This window comes from Aspergillus homomorphus (assembly GCF_003184865.1).
Source record: "Aspergillus homomorphus CBS 101889 unplaced genomic scaffold BO97scaffold_21, whole genome shotgun sequence".
Lineage (NCBI taxonomy): Eukaryota > Fungi > Ascomycota > Eurotiomycetes > Eurotiales > Aspergillaceae > Aspergillus > Aspergillus homomorphus.
The window spans coordinates 460562-482937 of NW_020291907.1; the positions used below are offsets into that span (position 1 = coordinate 460562).

Below are 22376 nucleotides of genomic sequence, written 5' to 3' on the forward strand. Positions count from 1 at the left end.
TTATTGGAAGGGAGAACTGGAGATCCTTTCTAACTGATATTCTATATTCACAGCCAAGTAGAATTTTCAACAAATAAGCTCGACTGGCCCAGTGGTTAAGGCGTCTGTCTTACATTGCCCTGCAATAAAAACACAGAAGGTCCTCGGTTCGATCCCGAGGTTGAGCATTCCCTTTTTTTGCATCCAACACACATTACATAGGTTCATTCAGACAGCCACCACTCACTACTGTTTTCCTTTTCCCCTTGCTTTCTCATTAACCAAATTTCATTGCAAGCTCCCCTTTATGGCCCGAATATGTTTGAAAAAAAAAAATAATTCAAGATATCGGTGGTGGTCATTAAGACATTAGATCATCAAATCGAAGCGCGGCACTTTCCACGGGCTAGACTCGTTGATAGTGGACTGCCATTTCCTGTGTGACATTTCCAATGTACTGGTCAACGTCGTCGCCGAACACAGAACGCCACCACTTTTACTGGAGTGATTTGCAGTGGAAAGATCACCTCTTTCGTTGGCGAGTGGTCTTTTGTTCCAATCTGGGCCCAGCTCCCTCATCAGCCACATCTATAGTAGTCACCAGACACCCGCTTCAATCACTTCTCTGATCATATCGCAAAACACACCCCAAACAATATCCGCACTCTCTGGCCCCTCAAAGTTGACCCCGCAAACAAGCACCGGTGCAATTGTAAGCGCTGTAGTTGGTGTATGGTTGGTCTAGCGCTGACCATTTCTATGATCTGGCTTTTGTTCTACCGTTGAAGCCGGGGCGCACGCCAAAGCGCGCAGCAGCCAAATCAAGCTATGTCTGATCTTTCTCCGGGGGTCAATGGGTACCGACCCGCTGAGCTGAATGATGAACAAAGCCCGCCATTGTATGACGTTGGCTACAAGCTCCCATACTTCTTCGAGATAATCATGGTAATGATAGCATGGAATATGATATATCGCATCTGACCTAGAAGCAATGATATACAACGTGCCGGATTTGCTTATTGCCAAATCAATGTACAACCAAGTTCACAAAGTAGGAAGACCTGACCCTAACGTACATGATTATGAGATGTGTAAACTAAGGGCTTCATGACATGAGCCTAGTGAGTATTGCTACTTCACGATCCTTGTTATCTGTTACTTTTCTATATACGACTAACCTACCGCGTCAAATACGTGAATCAAAAGAGGTTGAATGGTGTCTATAAAATGCGTCTTCTCCTCATATCATAGCTCAACAGACCTCATGTATCTAAGTATCGTTCGCCACATCAGTATGTGAGTTGGTGATAATGGTTCTCCTGATCATGTTCCAGTCGTCTCCTTAATATTGGAAACACTCGCCGTGTTCAAATCCCAACATCTCTATTATGGTGATGATTGTTCCTGATTCTTGCACTATATCACACTAGATCGCCAGCACTGAATCGCAGAACGAAAGAGTGAGCCTTTACTAACTGTTTGGGCGGGTCGACCCAGCCTCGCGCCATGATATAAAAACTGGGTGCAGACAGTTCCCGAATGCGTTTACTATGAGCACTCAGTCTGAGCAGATCATCAAATACTAAAGAGCATGATCTAGTAGACGCGTCGCTCGTGGATGAATAAGCCACAAACGCTTGCAGGCTCATTGATGGCTATGTTGCCTACAGGGCTTGCTGCGTCACGAATATCGAGCGATCTCCGAGCTAGGAGACATTTCTTTCGTGATTACCGTCCGGGTGCTTATATTGCTTATGGTTGTCGGGAACGGGCCGTTCGACCCGATAAGGGCTTCGGTGGAGTCGTGAACAGATGACCTATCCGCCTAACCGTCGGGTATAACGGCAATGGTGCCCTACACCGCGCCGCATCCACTACAAGAGGGGTGTCAACGTCTAAAAAAACACTTCTTAGTGCGATTCGAGAGAAGGTGAACTGGCGCTATAGGTATGCTTATCAAATGTAACTTCTATATACACATTAATGACGGCAATATCCTAGAGGCATACATGGACATGAAAACACAGATACATGTCGCGCGGGTGCAGCGCTGATCCCCACCCCGAACGCTTACCTGCATCATCTTACAAATAAGGCGACTACTATGCTATCGGGTCTTCGGCGAAACTCGGGTGAGTAGTTGTGTCTAGCGTGCGAGGCCACACGACTTAGCTTCGATTTATCGCCTTAGTACTGCCTTAGCTTGTTCTCCACTCATGCCATCAAAAACGACCAGAAAATGAGGGCTCTGCTTTGAATCCAGACATTTAACCTGGCTGAAATTCGAGTGAGGAAACGTACAAGATGGCACCCAAGCTCCCTGCAGAGCCTGCCAGCGCAGAAGAGATCCGGCAGTATCTCGAACGAATTCTTGTGGAGAAGTACCAAACCTCCCCCGCGCTTGCCGAGAAGACTGCCAGCCGGTGGCAGGTTGGTCGGGGTACGGAACTTCGACAGTTCAGTCTGGGAACATTCAGGGCGCACTTTGGGGAGGATATCGGTCTATGCCTATACAAAGGAGTCTGCGAGGACAAGTATGACGATTGGTGCCCGACTACCACGTCCAAAATTACTAGAGGTATCTATCTTTCTATCCCTTTTGTGTGCCCAATTCAATCAAAGAGCAAAAGCTGGGGAATATATATTAAACTGCTGTTCTTGCGTTGGTATCAGGGCTTCTAGCTACATCGATTGCCATTGTGGCAACCCTTATCATTCTTTATGTCTTCCCCGGGCTTCTGAACCCCCCAGCCAAGCCTTACGGTAAGCCTGTTTTCTATTATGTTCTATCTTCAAAATCCTAGGTGCCATGCCAAGAATCCTCATTTTCGCAATTGCTCTTGGCGCATATAATAATCAAGTTGCAGGCCGTCCTGCTTTCATTGATTCGCCTGCGGTATCACCGATCCCATGGGCGTTTTACGGCATGGCACAACTCAACTATTTCTACCAACATCCCAAGAACGACACAAACGATCTCAGCCTTCTCGTAGGAGGGATGTTGGGAATCATGGCCTTGTGCCTTGTGCCTGGACTCTGTCTGCTCTAAGAGAGTTGAACTGGGATCACAGTGGCATTCATAGTTCCCAACCACTGAAAGGGTTTGCATTGTGATCCTTGCACGTCTCTCGAATGACAAATATGCGATACACAGAGGATTATCACGTCAGTAAGCCTCGCATCACACCTCGCAGAGTGGGACTTACAAAGACGATTGGTAATGGCTCAGGTGAAACCCCGGTGCCCATGTCCATCGTTGCCGAGAAATCCAGAATTATCGAAGTTGAGGATGAGTAGACGATTCCCAAGGTGCACTAGCTGCGGTTGATATATCACTGAGTTAGACGGGATGTAAAACAAGAATGTGAAATACCTGAAAAATTGGAGGAGACTCTTCCCTTCGCCGCCGTCACGATATTATCCACGTCTTATATAAAAATTGGCCGGCAATAATGCCCTCAGTAATGCTTGCGCGTTTATAGATATTGAGGACAAAGGAGTTGAAATCACTCGGAGTAAATAAGTCTTGTACCTTAGACAAATGAAGAAAGATTTATCCCGCAGGAATTCAAGCCATTGACCGTGATACTAGGTACTATTGCTGCTGCAGGAGTGGGGCTGGATAGTGCATCTAAATACTAAGAACTTCGTGTCTACTGTACTGTACAATATGATAAATATGCCCCATATTCCAGTAAAAGTGATAGGTTAAGTGGCTGGATTTATTGAAAGTTCGGTCTTCTCAAGTCATTCCGCATGATTGTGAGATAATTTATTGAACGCCGGTTTTGGTAATTCTGTAATGCGATATATACTCTATGAGAGTTTTAAGGTATCGCAAGCAAATTCCTCGAAGGTTTCTGTGCGTATGATTGTAAAGCTAGATCCAGGACAGCACTAAGTTGAGTGGTCAAAAGGGTCAATGCTTCGAACCTATCATATGCTCGTTAGTGAAGACTGTTCATAATCCACTCACCATTTCAGCGACAAGGATAAACCAGCGCCATGGCGGCCGAGGTTAACGCTGGTTGGATCAGTCAAATGGGTCATGTGACGAAACTAAGACTCATGCTATATAGCATTGGCCGGATGGTGTAGTTGGTTATCACGTATCGTTAACACCGATAAGGTCCTGGGATCGAGCCCCAGTCTGGTCATTACTTTTTGCTTCCCAAAAGTAAATAGTTCATATTAGGACCACAGTATGTTTTTGCTTCGAAAGGATTGAAGAAACAATCCTGCACTGCATTGAAAACTTCCGTATATCACAGTTCACCGCGGTGTTCAGGATTCAAACAAACGCGGTGAGTCCGCGATTGTTATAATAAAAGCGCAGATGAGTGTCCAAGCACCTTCGCGACGACGTGGCCACTTAGCTGTGATTGTGGTTGAGAAGGAAGTGCAAGATGAGTTTGAGATCTTGTACCCTAAGAAGCAATCGAGCAGTAGATGAGACAATCCATGATCCTTTCCACAATCTTAACCGAAGCTCGCTAGCAAAAGACACCAGAAGGGTCAAAGATCATCTATTTTCCGCGCGAACTCAAAATTTGGGAGATTTAAAGCTGGATGTTCACAAACTGGTGTATATTGCTCTAAGAAAAACTGCCCTTAGAAAAACTGCCCTTAGAAAGACGAGACAGCGGCTCGAGTCTAAGCCACTGCTCTCTCATTTTCCAGATTGTCTGAGGCCACGACTTTACAGCAGCTAACGTCTCATTCCACCTGCTTCTTATATTTGGTCCTCCGGAGTGCAGTTGTGTGCGGGCCAGAAAAATTGAGCAAGACGAGACTGTTGTGGTCATGGCGTCGCTCTTTCGCGAGCATTGACTCTAGGTCGTGATTCAAGGTGGAGAGGACTTTGAAGCAGCGCAGACACGCCTAAATGCAAGAACGTTGGACATGCACCCTCTGCTTGTAATACAGATGCAGGATCCGGATAGTGTCAAGTTTATTAGGGAGCATGTGGGATGAACATGAAAGTCGTGTTGCTCTTTCCAGCGGCTTAGATTTGAAGAGCGCACTGCATTGATGTGTTGCTAGAAGAAAAACCGAGATAATCCCCGTCCTCTTCAGTGTGCCCTCATTGCGGCTGCGCATGGATGTATGACTAGCGCCTCGATGAGCATGCCCGGTGTGCATACGGCACCCGAGTCATCGCCTTAGTCATGCACTCTTGCTCTGATACTAGCACGACATGTGTTGTCCTAGTCAGGTAATCGCTATCGGAATCATGGATTGTCAAACGTTTGACCGATTCTCCTGGGAAAGATGATTCGACATTGCGAGGGATGCAACGGTTTCACTCCCGATGTATAAGTAGGTAGCGGAAGGCTGCCGATAAGAGCGGAATGGTTATCGGAATGCGGAACCGTTATTTGCCAGCTTAGACCGCCTCCATATCCCCCTTCCTCTGACTCAAAAAGCAGCCGGAACAAGAGTTGTTCCGTTCTCGCGCCCCAAGAAAACCATCCCACCACCTTATCAGCCCACTTGCCCACCTTTCCCTTTTCTCGCCTTCCCCTCACAAGTTTTGCTTCCCGGTTCTCGCCCGTCACGATGGACTCCGCAGCGCAGGCACGTTACGATCTCATTCGCGAGAACCTCGCTGAGGTTCTGAACCCGGAGATCATCGAAGGCATCTTGGCAGAGGGCCGCAACCCCCGCATCTACTGGGGTGAGTCAATCTGGATACCGCAATAAGTCATGCGACAACTAAACTGTTTGTCTGATTCTAGGAACGGCCACGACGGGAAGACCCCACGTCGGTTATTTCCTCGCTGCCTTGAAAATCGCTCAATTGCTCCGTGCCCACTGCGACGTTGTCGTCCTGCTCGCCGATATTCATGGCTTCCTCGATAATCTGAAGGCGCCGCTCGAGCTGGTGGACAACCGCGCGCAGTACTACCGCAAGATTATCACCGCCATTCTCGAATCAGTCGGCGTGTCGACCGAGAAGCTCGAGTTCGTTCTCGGTAGCTCCTACCAAAAAAGCCCCGAATATGTCATGGATGTGTACCGCTTGTCGAGTTTGATTTCCGAGTCGGATGCGAAGAAGGCCGGTGCGGAGGTCGTCAAGCAGACTGATAATGCTCCCATGAGTGGTCTTTTGTACCCGGTGCTTCAGGTGCTCGACGAAGAACACTTAAAGGTTGATTGTCAGCTGGGTGGTATGGACCAGCGGAAACTTTTCGCCGCTGCCGTGGAATGGCTGCCCAAGATCGGCTATCGCAAGGTACAAATGCTGTTTTTCTGGATGGAGAGCTTTCACGAGGCTAATGGGAATTTCTTTTTTTTCCTAGCGCGCACATCTCATCAACCCTATGATTAGCGGATTGAAGGGCGCCAAGATGAGTTCCAGCATCGAAGGTAATCTCCGTCCCTCTTCCCCCGTTTCTACTAAAGGCTCCTGATTAACACTCATTTCAATCACACAGATAGCAAGATTGATCTCCTGGACTCGGCCGACAGCATCTCGAAGAAGATTCGCAAGGCGGAATCTGCCCCCAAGGTCGTCGAGGGTAACGGGGTCATCGCCCTGGTGGAATATGTTCTCCTGCCCGCTGCCGATCTCAAGGGCAAGAAGGAATTCCGGGTCGAGCGCAAGGACCAGGAGCCACTGATCTACACTGATATCAAGCAGCTCGAGGAGGATTACAAGAACGATGTTGTATGTTTTGCTCTTCTGTCTCAATCCTCTTGCGCCTCAAGAACTAACCCACATGCCTCTTTTCAGTTGACACCACAAATGCTTAAGCCTGCTGTGGCCGACGGTCTTATCAGCCTCATGGCACCTATTCAGGCCGCTTACCAGGCCTCTACCGAATGGCAGGAGATCACTGCCAAGGCTTACCCGCCTCCCGTTGCTGAAAAGAAGCAGAAGAAAATCAAGAACAAGGGTACTCGCCATCCCGGTGCCCCCACGGAGGACAAAGCAACCACGGAGCAATAGTTTTGAACAGGGCCTTGATAAAATATACCGAAGCATATACAGTTCATTCACAATCTTAGCGATAGAACGCCTGCAATGACTCAGGGAATTTCTTTTGATCAAGAACCAAATTCGAATTTCGACCGAGAGATTTAACCTTCAGTTTCGCGAGACATTCTCATAACTAGAGCCAACGGATTCAGAACTTCAGAGTTCGGACCTATGACAAACAAGCGGAGACAGGGAGAATGGAGTTTCTTGTATTGACTAGCGCATGTCTCATCTTACGCAAAAATGACAAACCAGATTCATGTTGCAGAGGGTAGCCTTGCCTATATTGTCATCGTCGATGCGCCGGTGTGGGCAATGACCTGGGTAGCAGATGATCTGGAAGGAGCTTTGTTAACTTAATTAGACCCAAATTTCCGGCAGTATGACATGATATATCTGGGATTCTTCGCTTAGTGTGTCATTACCAGCCATTTTGTTGGTCCCTTACTGATGGTAATTGTCTTCGACCATGTTAGACACTACCGTTTCTATGTGGGTGACCCAATCTTAGACTAGAGTGGAGCCTCTCGACCTTTCAGTCAATTAAGCCTATTTGATCGCAAGTGGCATCCACCAGGCAGTAGTGTGTTCCAAGGTGGAGCAGGCGTGAGAGGTTCTAACTCGAATTGGTTTGCGCTTATTCCGTTAGCTTCGGTTGAGGCTGGAGTAAGTACACGGCAGGAGCATGCATCCCGCTATAGCTGGGCCAACACAGGGGCTGATGCTCGCATCTATTTAAACCCTGATTCTCTCACCCGATTTTCTTCCCCATCATCTCATCTCTCCAACTCTGCCCTCTACCTCCCAGACAGGGCAGTCGTAGTTTGATTGGAGAGAGTTTGTAGGTGACTAATATTTGGAACTGATTTCGTCGTGTTAGCAGATTGCTCTCCGTGAGACTTATAAGTTGATCTTGCAGTGTTGCGGGGTTTTTACTTGCGTATTTTGGAGCCGGGAGTTGAGTTGGCGACTAAGAATTCTGGTTTCATAAGCCTCTTAGCGTGAGGGTTTGGGTCGAGGACAGGGTGCATGCTTCGTCTTAAATTGGTTGATTGTGCCTAGTGTAGCTGGGAATATTAGATCATGTTGTAAGATGGATGATCAATTTTAGTTTGGCTGCTTAGTCTCACGCCTCTAATTGCGAGACTACTTGATAAGCTCACTAGATGTTGATCTCTAACTTTTTGTACGTTATGAAGCAGTTCGACACAGAAAATCAACAACCCATCCGAAATAGTTGCTACATGTAGATTCTCCTTAATAATATTCATCGCCTTCTCAGCTACAACCAAACCAGTCGCCTGGATACTCCTCGAGGCACCAAAGGAAGAGAAGTCGCTAGCATCGACAACACGAACATTGCGGGTGCCGTAGACGAGATGCGGATCCGCCACGCCCCCGTCCTCACGGGACATCATCGCGCACGTTCCAGCCAGATGGAAGGTGGAAAGCAGCAACTCCTTGGTCAATCCCTTAGCCTGCTCTGGATCGGTAAGTGACTGGGGACTGCGTATCCGAACACCCTTGAGCACCGCAGCCATCGAGGGCGTCGCGACGAGCTTCTCCATCCACATCGCGTGGCGGGCATGCAGCTCCACATCGACGGGTTGGCGGAGGATCCCATGGTCGAGGGCCGGCTGATTCTGGGGCTTAGAGGATCGGATATGCACCGACCCCCGCGACAGCGCGTAACACAGTGTCGTCAGACTTGCTGAGAAGCCGAGAAGTTGTTGCAGGGCATGGGCTTGCTTGGACCCGAGTCCGGGTCCGGGCTCGTCCAGGATCCTTTGAAGTAGCTGTGCTCATTTCTCGGGCAGCAGATCGACGCACGGCATATTGACGGAGACGTGAGGGATCATACCCAGCGGGCCGGAGCCGTCCTGATGATAGGCGGCCATGGCGGCGGCTGCAACTTGAGGATCTCGCGCTGTCTGGCAGGACACACTTTCTGCCACCTTGTACCCAAAGCTGACGATGCCGTGGTCTTGGAGGTTCTCGTCGACTCCGGGGTTGTCAATCACAGGAGCGATATCGAGGGCACGAAGCAAGGAGATGTTCTCCATCTCGGAAAGCTCGAGGAGCTGCGGTGTGGTGTCTGGACTGCGCCTGCAGCAAGATAACTTCTTTCGCGGCGCGAACTTGATACGTGTGGTGACCGTTAGAGAGCTGGACTGCCGTTGCCTGATCACTTCCGGTCGACTCCTCTCCATCCACAAACAACTAATTCACATGTATCCCTGTCACGACGCGCATTTGCTCTTTGCTGTACGGCCTTAAGAAGGTACGCCGGGCCAGCATGACTACGGGTGTGCATGGCCGGATCAACGGCATCAGCCGCGACAAATAGCCCAGTGCCTTCTCCCTTGAAGAGATTGTACTTGTAGATGTGCCTGATACCCCTCAGCTTATCGCCGGGACGATGCACAAGGTGAGGCTTGTTGTCGGTCATTTTGTGACAGTGATGGGAGTCAACGAGCACAAAAGCAAATAAACCTGAGAGCGAGGGATTGTTTCGATTAATATGTAAATCATTGTGAGTTGATAATCATTCACGAGCTTCTCGATTGTGAAAAGTAATAGATTGTCAGATCGTACTCTTCAGACTACAAATTACTCCGGGTCCTTGAAAGATTATAAAAGAAAGCATATTTTCGGCGCTCCATAGCAAAAGGGTGCCTGAAAGATAAGGCAGAGAGAGGAAGGAAGTGACTCTCTTGAATGGGTTCTGAAGGAAACGCAATAAAAAGCCGAACTTTTCAAACAGCACGGGATGATCACGTCGTTCGACGCAGATGTCGTCAAATCTGACTCGGCCATTCCCGAGGATATTCGTTTTGCGCTTCTAGAGACGGTGCGGCCACTTGAGGAAGTTACAGCCCGTCACCAGAAGAATATTCATCCTTCATGTGATGATTTAGCCGTGGATTTGGTGGATCCGTCTTCTACCCAATTATACACGGTCGTTCGCGCATACTGAAGCCGCAATGGACTACTGCCTTCCCTAACATCCTGGGAACTACTGGCGAATTGATAATGCTTCGGGTCCCGGATAAAGACGAAGCCCGCATAGATCTCCGTCTCTCAGTGCACCATCCTGAGCCGTATGAGCCCTTCTGCCGGACCTCTCAATGACTTCCATCCAATGTAAAATTCGACGATGACGGCAAGTGTTGATTTGTAGCCTATATCAACAACCTTCATCCCGAAAGGCATCATGCACTCTACCATGTCATTGAAGAAGTTATCATGTGTGCAATACCCTTGTGATGCAACGTTGACGCCGGTGCATACCGACTTGTACCGGAATAACAACCGGATGAATTATACAGGGCCCGAGTACACAATGGATCTCAATGATTTGCCATTCAATGTGGAAAGGTGGAGGGCTACACGCCGACTCACGCCCCCCTCCATTGACACATTTCACCCATTGATGCAAGAGAGTGACGAGAAGTTTGACCTCCAAACCAAGTTTCGGGATCTGGGCTTACAGGTCTTTGTAAAGTTGACAATATAGAGCTAACTCCGGAGAAGTCGTCGTACGACGGTGGGTCTCGGCATTTAAATGGCCTAATGGTATGGATTTCCAATTCTCTCCCCATGTTTCTGCACCCTTCCAGAAGGCAAACCTACACCTTTCTTTGCCTTTTTGGGCAATAAACAGAACGAACACATCTGCGCAACGGCGGTATACTACTACTCCAACCACAACGTCACTTCCAACGGCCTCAATTTCCGCCAACGCCCCAAAACAGAAGAGATCGCCTGTAGTTTTGATTACTACGACCGCCGTGGTTACGATTGGCTTAAGCAGACCTTTGGCTGCGAGAACCAAGGCTCGATCGCCCAGGTCCTCGGTTCGGTGCAGTGCCGTCAGGGCTGCCTCATCACCTTCCCCAACATTCTTCAGCACCGCGTGGAACCTTTCCAGCTCGCTGATCCGACCAAACCGGGCCATCGCAAAATCCTTACCTTGTTGTTGGCGATCCGCATCTTCATCTCATATCGACCGCCAACGTGCCGCCCCAACAGAAAGATTGGTATGAAGAGCTCGCCAAGGTGCGACATGAAGTCCTGGCCCCGAGATTGCCGTTGGAACTGCAACAAATGATCAACGATTATATGGGCTACGAAGGACTGTTCAGCAAGGAGGAAGAGAAGAGACTTCGGCTGGAGGCAATGGAGGAACGGTCACGTTTGTCCGAGGAGCAGGATCGGAAATTTGAGCACATCGCTAAGTTTGACATCCAGGAGGATTCCCTTATGCCGCTGTATGATTGGTGGTAATCGCTTGCTTGGTTTTGGGTTGCTAGGATATACAGCTATGCTTTTGTTCAATGTGATAAAACCTTCATCCTATCTGTGTTTCGTTGCAGCCCGACGTCCCAGGCCAGGACGTCAAGCAACAGACACAATTCCAGGTTACCCACCTGCCCTTTTCTCATTCTGAAAGAGAGTGCTTTCCCCCTGGCACAAGAATCACAAATAATACCCCCCATCCACAACAACCATCTGCCCAGTCACAAACCCGGCACCCCCCTCCAACAAGAACCCCACAACACTAGCAATCTCCCCGGCCTCCGCCAACCGGCCCATCGGCGCGCTCTTACCATACGCCTCAATCCTCTCCGCCGTCAATGCCCCGTCCACCAACGGCGTCCGCGTACCCCCTGGCGCCACGCAATTCACCCTCACCCCGTGCCGCGTATACTCCTTCGCCCACGCCTTCGTTAACCCCAGCACCGCATACTTACTGGTCGCATACGCCACCATCCCAAGCGGGGGTGAAATGGCCGCCGTGGAGGCTATGTTGACGATCGCCGCGCGAGGCTGGACGCCTCCTCGGCCACTAGAATCAGTTTCAGACCCAGCCCCTGCATCGGTACTTTCGGAAGCAGTCGATGCAGCACCTGCATCCCCGTCCGGCCTGTTACACTCTAGCACGGATTTCAGGAACTCCGTCCCGACGATCCACGTGCCCCGCAGGTTCACGTCCAGCACTTGGTCGAAGAGCGCGTCGCTCTCGATCCCGCCGACCGTGGGCGGCGGGCAGATGCCTGCGCTATTGACGAGGCCGTCGATGCGTGGGGTGCGGGAGAGGATGAGGGCGAAGACTGCTGTTATGGCGGCGCGGGAGGTTACGTCCGTGTTTGGGTAGAAGTGGATGGTTGTGGTTGGGAGACCGGGGGTTAGCGTTGGGGGTGTGGAGGCGCGGTCGACGACGTGGATGGTTGGGGCCGGGATGTCCGGGTTCTTTGCCGGCGTGAGAAGGTGGGTGAGAACTGCGAGGCCGATGCCTGAGAAGCCGCCAGTTATGATGTAGGTTTTGGGTTGTGGAGACATCTTGTTTGCTTTGTCTTCCGGAATAGGGGAGGGTGAGATGATTGGTGTTAGGAGATGGTGTTAAGAGACAGGGAAGAGGAGAAGGACAGGTGACGGGTTATTGTGGTGTTCCCTTGAAAGTTGTCGGTCTGACAGAGGGCATGTCTCGGTCTTTTTGGCTATTATGAGAGGAAAACTGGGCTGTCAATTTAAGGAAGTGGATTCATTGGCCGGCCGTGCAGCAGGCTAAACTCGATTCATTATAGCTGATGCCAATTGAGAATCCAAAGGATGAACTGCCCCGCTAGGAGATTGCTTGAATCAGTCTCGAGTAGGGCTGGCTGTTCAGTGCGCTGAAGCCAATGTTGCTTTCTGGGCTAGGTTTGTCTCTAAATCTGAAAATACCGTATGACAATCTCGGCTCAGTTGATCCTACCCCACTTGAACCCCATGGATCGATAGTCTAAACTCAATAGTACTTTTGCTCCTGATAGTCTGTACCCATACTGATCATTCGACCGAACAAAGGGCAAGTGACCCATATAATAATGCTCGGCTTTCACAGCACCAGGACTTCTCACGCACTCTGTGCATTAGATAAGAGATCGAGATCGGCAATGCGGGAGCAGGCAGGATCCGTAGCCTTGGCAATGATATTTGCCCAATGATGAGAGGTCGTGCCCAGTCTGATGCTAGTTAAATGATGTTTGAGCCCCAAGCGCTTTGAGACCTGACCTAGAGTTTGCCGGCTGAATGTTCCGGCAAATGGTCTTATATGCGGCTGCGATGAACATGTTGTCTTGCTATCACACCGCCCAACTCAGCGTGCTGGCTCGGCTCCTGCACATCCTTCATTTCAAGTCCTAGGGTGCACTACTGTCTCGGTGGATTATGTCAAGGGCCTGGTTCGTGTTCGTACTAAAGCTTGTAGGCTAAAATCTGCGGTCATCTTATGTCATGAGCGCCATTGACCCAGTGCATTAGCGCTATACTTTCACACGAGGTCTTTGGCTCAAGCCATTCTCGGCCGAATGGCTCAAGATGTTTCCGGGGAGTTTTAGGTTGGGGAGGCTTCGGGGGGATGGGGGGTAATTCAGGATGTGCTCACCTCACGTTTGGTTGACTTTGTGTGAATGCCAAAAGTGACATAGATCTCCTATAATTCGGACCGCCAAGTGAGCCCTGGTGGTGCTTGTCCTGGTGAACACTCTGTCGGCTGTACGACCATAAGGAACACCAGATGTAGGCCACATAGCCCGTGAAGAAATGTGTGTTATAATCAAGAGCTCCGACCAGGCCTTGATGCTAAGATGTTGATTACTCATAGTTCCAAGCCATGGCTAGCAACCAGGTCAATCATCGGTGGCCCTTCCCCAACGTAAGGCGCTAGTGGCGGTGCGTCCTGGAGTTAAATTAATGCTGGTTCACCAGTGTTGGAAACTGGATTGTCCCTTGGTGGCAGATCTATGGATTGGTACTCTTGGCAGATCGCCAACGCAAAGAAAAACGACCAGAGCCTCATACCAAGGAGGTAAGTCTACCAATGTCCTTTATCCATTAATCGCATCTTAGTTTGCCTGTAATTACAATCGGCTCATCCGGAAGATGAATGTTCTTTGGGGCTTCATTAACGCTAAAATCTTACGCTTTGAGGGTGCTTGATGTCGATTCCGTATTGGGCCATCGGTCCATTTCGGACACACTTCCTAGGCATTTCTTGCCACTCAAGGCAATACATTAGAATGTTTACTTGACCTGGCCTTTCTACCTCGAGTGACCATTCCACGGTACTATTCGGGTCTGGTTCCAAAGATAAGGGGAAACGCATGCTATGTTACATCTTGCCCTAGTGTGTAGGCGGAGAAAACCTGCTTGTACCTGTGCAGTATATCCGGTACATTTTGCTCAGGAACAGGGCAGATATGTCCTCGTGATCTCGCCTTGACTGTGGAGTTCTTACTTTGTTAGTGAGTAGCTGACAGCTAACCACTAGCAAAAGACGTAATCACCGTGTCATGCCAATGCTTGAAATACACGCCTCATGTCCACGCTGACCAATGTTGGCGAGGATGCTTATTACATCCTGAGGCCAATCTGTGGTAAGCAATACGCCAACGCCGATGGAAGTGCAAGGATACAAACGCCCCATCCTTATCAACCCAGCTTATTGCTTGGGTTGCTATTTACTTGATCCGGACCTCAAAGCCAAAAAGACATGTGATGAGCTTATAAATTCTCGAGCATCTTCCCAAAGTGCTTCAGACATGCATCACGAACAGCTTTTCCTCTTCGCCTTACAACTTTTCGGCAAGCTCTTATCCAAACCTTCGGGTCGATTCAGACTGGTTCGGCGATATTCTCCCCGAGCGGAACTATGGACTTGGGACGTGCATTGGGCTCGACCGGCAAACAGTTGCTGGATAGACTGCAGAGTCTTGCCATATCCCTTGGCATGACCTCTATCCCAGTCAGCGTTATCAAGAGGCTCGTCTTGTCGAGTTTGGCTAATATCGAAGTCGGCACCCTAGAGGTTCAGTCACATGATGGCGAAACATGGAATTTTGGCCATGACAAAAGGGGACGAAAAGGCTTTTTACGTATTCAGAGTGAGGCCTTCTGGTTTCGAGTGCTTGTATCGGCTGATCTTGTAGGTGTATCTAGCGCGAGCATCTGACCCTTTTCCCTAAAGTATTGTTCAACCAGGCTTGCTAATCAGTGACCGTCTCGCCTTCAGGGCTTCGCGGACTCCTTTATGCTAGGAGAATTCACAACTCCAGACTTGATGGCACTATTGGAGGTAAGGACCTATTTCCAAGAATACAGCGTTCTAGAGCGAAACTAACTCATTCCCAATCAGGTTTTCATCCTAAATGAGAAGCAGCTATCCAACCTCAGCACGACGCCTTATCAACTTGTGTCTGGTATTTCCGATGTTCTATTCCGCACCGTCGACACAGGCACGTTCAAAAATGCCAGCCTCAACATGGCAGCCGCGTATGATTTGTCCAATGGAATGTTTGAGGCTTTCCTGTCCCCCGATATGACCTACTCCTGCCCCATATGGCTGCCTAGATCTCACTCTCAGTATGAGAGCGACACCTTGGAAGACGCGCAGATGAGAAAACTGGACCAAATCCTCGCGAATGTGCATGCGCAGCCCACTGACCACATCCTAGAGATGGGTACAGGTTGGGGTAGTCTGGCTATCCGGGCTGCCACTACCGTCGGCTGCCGTGTGACTACATGCACATTGTCAGAGATGCAGTTCCAGCGTGCGCGAAAGCGCGTCCAGGCCCTCGGGCTCCAGCATAAGATCACTGTATTACTTTGCGACTATCGCTTGCTCCCTGTTCCGGATGTTCCATATGACAAGATCATTGCCATAGAGATGATGGAAGCCATGGGGGACCACGAGCTGGAGACATTCTGGGAAACGGTTGACAAGTTTCTCAAGCCTGATGGAGGTGTCTGCTCCGTCCAATCGTCTATCATGCCGGAGTCGGTAAGAGACTTCATTGTCAACATTCTGCACCTCGATGCTTCGTTCTGACTAGCCTGCAGAGATACAAGCATATGTTCCCAAGGGGCGAGGGGTAAGTGTCAAACCCGCACCATTCCCCTCCCTTCACGTCTAACAAATGATATCGCTCCTAGATTCATTCGTCGTTATGTAAGTGCAAATTACTTGACTCGAACTCCATTTGCCAAGGGAGCAGTATTAATCATAAAGCGTCGAATAGATCTTCCCAGGGGGGCACTGCCCAAGCGTCACCAGATTATTAGAAGCGGTGCAAAAGTCCAAGGCTCGGCTCGACTTGGACTCTGTAGCACAATATGGCGCTCACTATGTGCGATGTCTTAATGAGTGGAATCAGAAGTTTCAGACCAATTTCGGAAGTGTTATTGCCCCTCTCATGCGGGAGAAATATGACTTGTCAGACGATGACATTGGAATCTTTCGCAGAAAATATATGGTGAGGCTCATGTTTCTTCTTCTCGAAATGGCTTGGTCTAATTTGAATTGATAGTATTACTTCACCTATGCTGCAGCTGGATTTGACACTAAGATTTTGCACCTCTCCCACGTCACCTTCAGTCGCCCTGGTGCCGTGGAGATGTTAGCGGACGTTTAGACTTACATCGAGTCTTGTGCATTCTTGGGCATCCTTTCTTCAGCCTAATTTTAGAAGCTGATCGTCCCTGGTTTTGATCAGGCACATTTACTTTCTAGCATTATTTGTTTCAGAGCTCTTAGATATTGTTTCTAGAATGCGACTGTTTGATAGATTACCTTTATTGATCAAGGGAGATATAACCCCTCGTAGTCCGAAACATTCCAAGCTTTGTGGGAGAGAGTAATGTTTATCATGCCCAATCTCAATGGCAAAATATGAACTGTTTGTTCCTGAGTCTCTCAATTATGCGGAAGCTTTTTACGATTATTTTTAATCCTTTCATTGGTATAACCAAGCCACGTTTTTAGTAAATCATACCTTATATGCTGTATTTTATAGTAAGTTTCAGATTTTATGAAAGATAACACTGAACGCATATGTACTCTAGCTGAGAGAATTCGATTTCCTAAGCTTGAAGAGTTTACTGCAATGGGGGCACGGCGCAAACGCCACGAATAGTCACCTGCGAACGATGTTAAATCTCACCCACAACCTTGAGCTTCTTTTCCCACCTGGCTCTCTTAACAAAAGATAACCTCACTTTGCTTTACTACCATGACACCATGGGCTCTGGAAAACCTCCGGTGGAGATAGATAAGACCATCGTGAGTTTACTGAATTCGCCAGGTATCTGCGCGCTACGTCTAACTGGACGCACCATCTCTTCTTTTCGCCGGCCTCTGATTTGGAAGTAAAGAATAATACAAGGGCATACAGGCATGAAGACACCTCCTATGAAAGTAACCAGTCATTCGCTTGAATGAGGCAGAGATGATTAAACCGGGCTGGCATCATTAAGGCAGGAGGCAGAGATGATTAAACCGGGCTGGCATCATTAAGGCAGGAGGCAGAGTTTGGGGTTAATTAACATGTGTCTTACTACAGAGGACTCTAGAGAAGCATAATTAAATGGTTAATGCGAAAGTGGTATATTGCCAGGGTCATATCTTGATATGGCAACTTGGTTCAGCTATTCTCAATGGTTTCGAAATCGGAATCTCATCGGACCAAGTCTAAGAAGGAAATTTGGGAGATACAACTTAAAGTAAGCTAATCATAAGATATTGATACATGAAATGATAGTCATTAGTACGGTATGGCAGAGAATAGCCAGGGACCGGTTACGGTTTCATTTTGGGTTCTCACAATGATTTAGAACGAACGGACCGAACAGAACGATAAGCACTTGGAGCTAATAGTTGATACAACAGCTCTCGGCCCCAAGGACCTAGTATTGGGTATTCTTTCAACGCGAGGTAGTCATCCCACCATTGCAACGCATTAGGATGTCCCTCGCCGTGTGCCTCAAATCGCTCTCGTAGTAGGGCTTTCCAATCCCGATCATCCTTGTTGAAACCTCCACGAGCGGCTCGAATATACTCATACCAGATTGGGTAATAACCAGCGTACTCCCAATCGATGATCCCCGAGAGGCTCCCGTTCTTGACTATGATGTTGGCCTGATGGAGGTCACTGTGTGACAAGACGTATGGTTTTGAGGCGGGCATTCGCTCCATCAGTCTTTCCACGGCTTCCCTCGGGGGTCCTCTGTTCAGTGGACCCCGAAAACCACCGCTAACTGCCGTTTGGAAATCTAGGTCGGAATGAAACGGGCCCTGAGTCCTGCTTCTGGAGCCATGGATGAAGGGCGGGTAGCAAGGCCCTCCATTCACCGACTCAATTGACTGGGAAGTGAAGGTGCGAAGCTTCTGGCAGGCTTGGACCACTTGGTCTGCGATCGCTGTCTTTTGGCCAGCTGACAGCTTAGACCAAACCTTATGGAGGGGTTCTCCCTGTACCTGTTCTTCTAGGATGAAGTATCTCCCCCTTCTGTCGACCCAGTCATGCAGGAGCTTGGGAGCAGGGATCTCGGGACATTGGACCAGAAGCTTCGCGATTTCCCTCTCGGACCGAAGTCCTTCTTCGGGCCCGCGTTCTTTCAGCACCATATCGGTCCCGATCTTCCACACCCCACGATCATCGCCGCTGTATATGAGCCTCACATGGCTATTGTAGCAATAGGAGACCAGAGGCCATCCGCATGCTATACACTCTCCACCACTGTATGTAAAAGGGTCAACCTTACGTTTGTCTTTATCGTCGGGCCTGTCGTCTCTCCTGTCGTCATGCTCGTTGTCACTCATGTCGAATAGTGGTAAAGCTGCAGGACTTGACGATAGTCTTAGATCCATGTCTTTGACAAACATAGACCAGACATTGAACAGCCTGTAGTACAGAAAGATTACAAGGCAAGAGAAAAAAGTGACAGACCATAACAACTATTTATACCGCAATAATATCAAGAAGGTTCAATTCATCGCGTATGGCCGAACACCGAAACCATTGTTCAAGCATACTTAGGCGGAGAAAGCCATTGTACAAGAGAAATACTCCTTTCAATTGAAGCAAGCATTGATGATAGCCGGTTGTATACTTTTCTGTCTATGATTAAGAACATGGAACTGGTATTCTTCATTGGATGTGTGCCAATTTCGATATTCTTCGCGCGAAGACCTTGTTCTTTTTGGTCACTGGCTGGGCATACTTAAAAACTTGATAACTGGCGTGTATGTATGAGAACAAGATTGGAAATGATTTCAAGAATTATAGTAACAAATGAGAATGGCTCAACATGATGGCGTCTTGTTTTCAAAAGAGCAGGGATTGCTAATGTAGGAATCAGAAAGGCTTTTCTCATAACATCCCATCGTACATCCTGAGCCACATTTGTTAGCGATGACTTTAATGATTGTGATCTACTGTCAGCATTGGGTGTGAGACTTCCGATGGAGTATCTTCGTTATCGTCAAGCTTCCATCAATCTGAACTCAATGGCGGCCATTCTCTCCCAGCAAAAGAAAAAGTAGAATGGAGACCATATATACTCGATAGCAAATCATTCTTTCATCCAATAAATACATATCTTGAGACCTTTCAACCAAGCATCCAGGGCGGTAATTTCCAGATACCCATACATACCCAGATCATTCAACTTTAACCCCACCTCAAAAACCGAGTATACCCTTACGGGTGTTTACCATCCATGATCCGTCTTTCATCTGCCCAGGCCATTATCGCATCAAAGTCCTTACATTCATGCACCGCACCCGTTCCGTCGGTTCCTGGTTGCTTCCTCTGACCCTGACCCTCCAGGGCCGTGTCCCCGCAGCAAAGCAATGACTCCCGCAGGTACTGGAAACAATGATTAACATGACCGTGGGGACCTTCGAGATCGTCTCCGTCGGTATTCTCATGGTGATGAAAGTGATCATGCTCATGTGCGTCGCGGGATTTGTGCATGGAAGATTTGCCTGCGACGAGATCGTCGTATGCGGCCATGATCGCGTACTGCATATTTTTCATTCACGATTAGATTTTGCGCAGAATAAAAGAAGGCCAGCAAGGGCTTTCAGCTGCTCGGGGACATGAACAGTGCTACTGCACGTACCAGGCAATGCATCTGGTGGAAGACTGCAACCGCGTAGAGATTCTTCCCAAATTTGTCGATTGGCGGAGACAGGACGTATTGAAGTTGCTCTGTGTGGTTTACCTCGATGAACCCATTGCCTCCTGAATGGTCTTGTCAGACATAGACTAGCATGAACTCGTTCGGTCAGACTTACGAGGCATATACGAGAGCCAGTTCTCCTTCGTCGCGCTTTTGGACTTTTCAGTTCGGTGGTCGGAAACCGCCATGGGATCAAGTCGGAAAAGAACTTGATGAGTGGGAACTATCGGTCAAGAGACCAAGCGTTAACTTTCGTTACGTGAACCATCTCGCAAATCGCTTACAATCAGGAACCAAGCCATTTAGATCGCGTAGAGCCGGCTGCCGGCTCATCTCAACTAGGTACACAGACAGAACAATTATCTCGACGAAGCCGACAATGACCACCCCGACATAGATGAGCGGACGGAGGAACGCCCATCGGCGTGAACGATGGCTCTGCTGGACATATTGGTCTGGCTTGAGAAGATACTCGTCAGACTCGCGATGCTCGTATTCGGCCTTCGATGACATGTTTGACACTAGGGATCGAGATATGTGGGAGGAGAGGAAGTCCGAGGACTGTGAACTTGGTCGCGATAAATACGTCTTGGCTTTGGACTACCGATGAACCCTTCCTATGCTCCGACTCCTCCATAATACTGGTATCGGTTCTCAGGACTGTCGCCTCCAGCATAGCAGTAGCACCAACCAAGCGAGCGTTCAATACGTGCCATCCATGTCTCGTTCCGCGGGCACAACAATGAAGTGGAGCGGGCGGGTAACAAAAGACGAAGCCTAATTTTCTTGATTGAGACCCCTAATCGGCAATGGATTCCCGCGCTAAGCCTTTCCAAGAGCCCTTGTGCCGGCGCCGGCGAGAGCCCACGGCGGGCACTGCGGGGATTACCCGCTACTAGTAGTACGCTTGCTACCGCTATACCTATTTACTGTAGATGTGACCAGAATGTCAGTAGAGATTCGAAAACTTATTGAAGGAGAGTGACTATTTTCAAGTGCGTCTCACCGCAGAACTCAAGGCCTTCATAGATAGTGAAGCACTGGAAGCTAAGCGGTCTTGGTGAAGGTTATTACCACCCTCGTGTGGGAGAACAAACTCGCAAGCTTGGCCAGCCTCTTCGTCTCAAGAGCTTTTGTACCCCGCCAGGGTGGTGTCCGCCTGCGCGGCAACAGTCCGATCCAACGGGTCGGTATGGGTGCAGTTACTGACCCCACGCCTACGGCTCGGCGGTCCGTGATGTTCTATGGCCTTTCAAATCGGCCACGCAGAATATTTAATGGCGGAATGAGCAAGCGTCTCAAACTGCTCCTCCCGACGTTGGCTTTTGCGCTGACGATAGTTCACCCGTTTCTAAAGACCTTTTTGAAGCTTCAATGCTCTTCGTCAACTTCACATTCCCCGTTTGCGTTGCGTGATAACTTTGTTTTCGACATAGTATTGATTGTTGCTTGTCAGCACGAACCTACTCGCCGACAAGGACAAAGCTGCTACCGCTACGCAGTACTCCTCCTTACGCACTTGAAAGCCTTGATGGGAAAGAAATTCGCTGCTGGATGGTTCCATGACCTTCCATGCGGGGTACTTGTCCGCAGGCCGGGCTCCAGACGCTGGCAGCTGCTCGATTTGGATTTCTGGCCTCGGTGCCTTATTCCAGGAAGTATAAACCCCCCCTCGCCCCCAGCCTCGACGTCTGTCTCGACCTTCTTCCGCTGGAGCCTCTTTCCGGCACATATTGGCAACCAGTGCATTTCATCGTTGCCGCTCTTCATTTGACCTTGTTACATCATGGCACCTTATCCTCGCAGGCACAATCACAGCGACCTCATCCCCATCCCCCCCTTCCCCATCCCAGTCGCTTAGTCCCGACGAATTTGTGACAACAGTCAATCCCACTCGGCGCGCCTGCGAATGTACTGCACGAGAACGTAGACGATTTCCTGGGTTTCCTCATCGACTACCTGAAGACTTCCGTTAATCATAATCTATTATCAGACGCTAGTCCGCTCACCAAGTGTTCAACCGTGCTTCGTGTCATTTCGCTTATTGTTCCGCGTCTCCAGTCAATGGAGTCTTCTATGGTGAAACATTAGTCTTCTAGCCCAGAAAAAGGCCTGTAGCGCATACTGTCCATCACATAGTAGACGGTGTCTGGAGCAAGGTAGTAGTCCTGTTTATACGCGCCTTCTGGAATGGGGGGAAGGTCAGGAGGGGTGCTTGGCTGGGGGCGATGACGGCGTGGCATTGTCAATCAAAAGACGTGTCTTGTTTGGCAGCAGTGGAGTTTGTGAGCAGTAGCTTGCTGGGTTGGTAAAATCAGGCGATTGTATTAAGCTGGGTTCAACTTGTGGTGTTTAGAACTGTAGAAGCCCGGGTGGTGACTTTGGCGATATTACTGGGAGGCGGACCTGC

General features: G+C 49.1%; 9 protein-coding genes and 2 non-coding genes across 11 annotated transcripts; 6 read left to right on the forward strand and 5 right to left on the reverse strand.

Annotated features, from left to right (window-relative positions):
• Window positions 1-77: 77 nt before the first annotated feature.
• On the forward strand, window positions 78-167 carry BO97DRAFT_t165. Its single transcript has one exon. It is a non-coding gene; the product is annotated as a tRNA-Val (tRNA).
• A 1895-nt stretch (window positions 168-2062) lies between these two features.
• Window positions 2063-3384, forward strand: BO97DRAFT_406081 (uncharacterized protein). The gene is made up of 3 exons (XM_025695337.1): window positions 2063-2557; window positions 2653-2742; window positions 2847-3384. The coding sequence occupies exons 1-3, from the start codon at window positions 2284-2286 to the stop codon at window positions 3026-3028; spliced, it is 546 nt and encodes a 181-aa protein (XP_025550885.1). The 5' UTR covers window positions 2063-2283; the 3' UTR covers window positions 3029-3384.
• A 678-nt stretch (window positions 3385-4062) lies between these two features.
• On the forward strand, window positions 4063-4136 carry BO97DRAFT_t166. The gene has a single exon. It is a non-coding gene; the product is annotated as a tRNA-Val (tRNA).
• Window positions 4137-5398: 1262 nt separating this feature from the next.
• On the forward strand, window positions 5399-7389 carry BO97DRAFT_478445 (tyrosine--tRNA ligase TYS1). Its single transcript, XM_025700626.1, has 5 exons — window positions 5399-5656; window positions 5718-6214; window positions 6282-6348; window positions 6417-6649; window positions 6716-7389. Exons 1-5 carry the CDS (start codon window positions 5539-5541, stop codon window positions 6929-6931), a joined length of 1131 nt encoding a protein of 376 aa, XP_025550886.1. The 5' UTR covers window positions 5399-5538; the 3' UTR covers window positions 6932-7389.
• Window positions 7390-8095: 706 nt separating this feature from the next.
• On the reverse strand, window positions 8096-9410 carry BO97DRAFT_425390 (FAD-linked reductase, C-terminal domain-containing protein; the record flags this gene model as incomplete). Its single annotated transcript, XM_025697057.1, has 4 exons — window positions 8096-8107; window positions 8152-8746; window positions 8792-9099; window positions 9180-9410. 4 exons carry the CDS (start codon window positions 9408-9410, stop codon window positions 8096-8098), a joined length of 1146 nt encoding a protein of 381 aa, XP_025550887.1.
• A 777-nt stretch (window positions 9411-10187) lies between these two features.
• Window positions 10188-11248, forward strand: BO97DRAFT_425391 (uncharacterized protein; the record flags this gene model as incomplete). Its single annotated transcript, XM_025697058.1, has 4 exons — window positions 10188-10460; window positions 10496-10508; window positions 10582-11001; window positions 11034-11248. The coding sequence occupies 4 exons, from the start codon at window positions 10188-10190 to the stop codon at window positions 11246-11248; spliced, it is 921 nt and encodes a 306-aa protein (XP_025550888.1).
• A 50-nt stretch (window positions 11249-11298) lies between these two features.
• BO97DRAFT_391850 (SDR family NAD(P)-dependent oxidoreductase) lies at window positions 11299-12304 on the reverse strand (the record flags this gene model as incomplete). The annotated part of the gene is made up of 2 exons (XM_025693842.1): window positions 11299-11802; window positions 11872-12304. 2 exons carry the CDS (start codon window positions 12302-12304, stop codon window positions 11441-11443), a joined length of 795 nt encoding a protein of 264 aa, XP_025550889.1. The 3' UTR covers window positions 11299-11440.
• Window positions 12305-14657: 2353 nt separating this feature from the next.
• BO97DRAFT_425393 (cyclopropane-fatty-acyl-phospholipid synthase) lies at window positions 14658-16416 on the forward strand (the record flags this gene model as incomplete). Its single annotated transcript, XM_025697059.1, has 7 exons — window positions 14658-14930; window positions 15018-15080; window positions 15141-15785; window positions 15845-15876; window positions 15938-15953; window positions 16024-16257; window positions 16312-16416. 7 exons carry the CDS (start codon window positions 14658-14660, stop codon window positions 16414-16416), a joined length of 1368 nt encoding a protein of 455 aa, XP_025550890.1.
• A 1184-nt stretch (window positions 16417-17600) lies between these two features.
• Window positions 17601-18602, reverse strand: BO97DRAFT_435121 (aminoglycoside phosphotransferase family protein; the record flags this gene model as incomplete). Its single annotated transcript, XM_025697715.1, has 2 exons — window positions 17601-18511; window positions 18545-18602. The coding sequence occupies 2 exons, from the start codon at window positions 18600-18602 to the stop codon at window positions 17601-17603; spliced, it is 969 nt and encodes a 322-aa protein (XP_025550891.1).
• An 880-nt stretch (window positions 18603-19482) lies between these two features.
• On the reverse strand, window positions 19483-20695 carry BO97DRAFT_453893 (uncharacterized protein; the record flags this gene model as incomplete). The annotated part of the gene is made up of 4 exons (XM_025699086.1): window positions 20251-20695; window positions 20082-20189; window positions 19907-20028; window positions 19483-19806 (listed from the first exon to the last, which is right to left on the reverse strand). The coding sequence occupies exons 1-4, from the start codon at window positions 20477-20479 to the stop codon at window positions 19483-19485; spliced, it is 783 nt and encodes a 260-aa protein (XP_025550892.1). The 5' UTR covers window positions 20480-20695.
• Window positions 20696-21850: 1155 nt separating this feature from the next.
• BO97DRAFT_425396 (uncharacterized protein) lies at window positions 21851-22209 on the reverse strand (the record flags this gene model as incomplete). The annotated part of the gene is made up of 3 exons (XM_025697060.1): window positions 21851-21925; window positions 21976-22040; window positions 22092-22209. 3 exons carry the CDS (start codon window positions 22207-22209, stop codon window positions 21851-21853), a joined length of 258 nt encoding a protein of 85 aa, XP_025550893.1.
• Window positions 22210-22376: the final 167 nt, after the last annotated feature.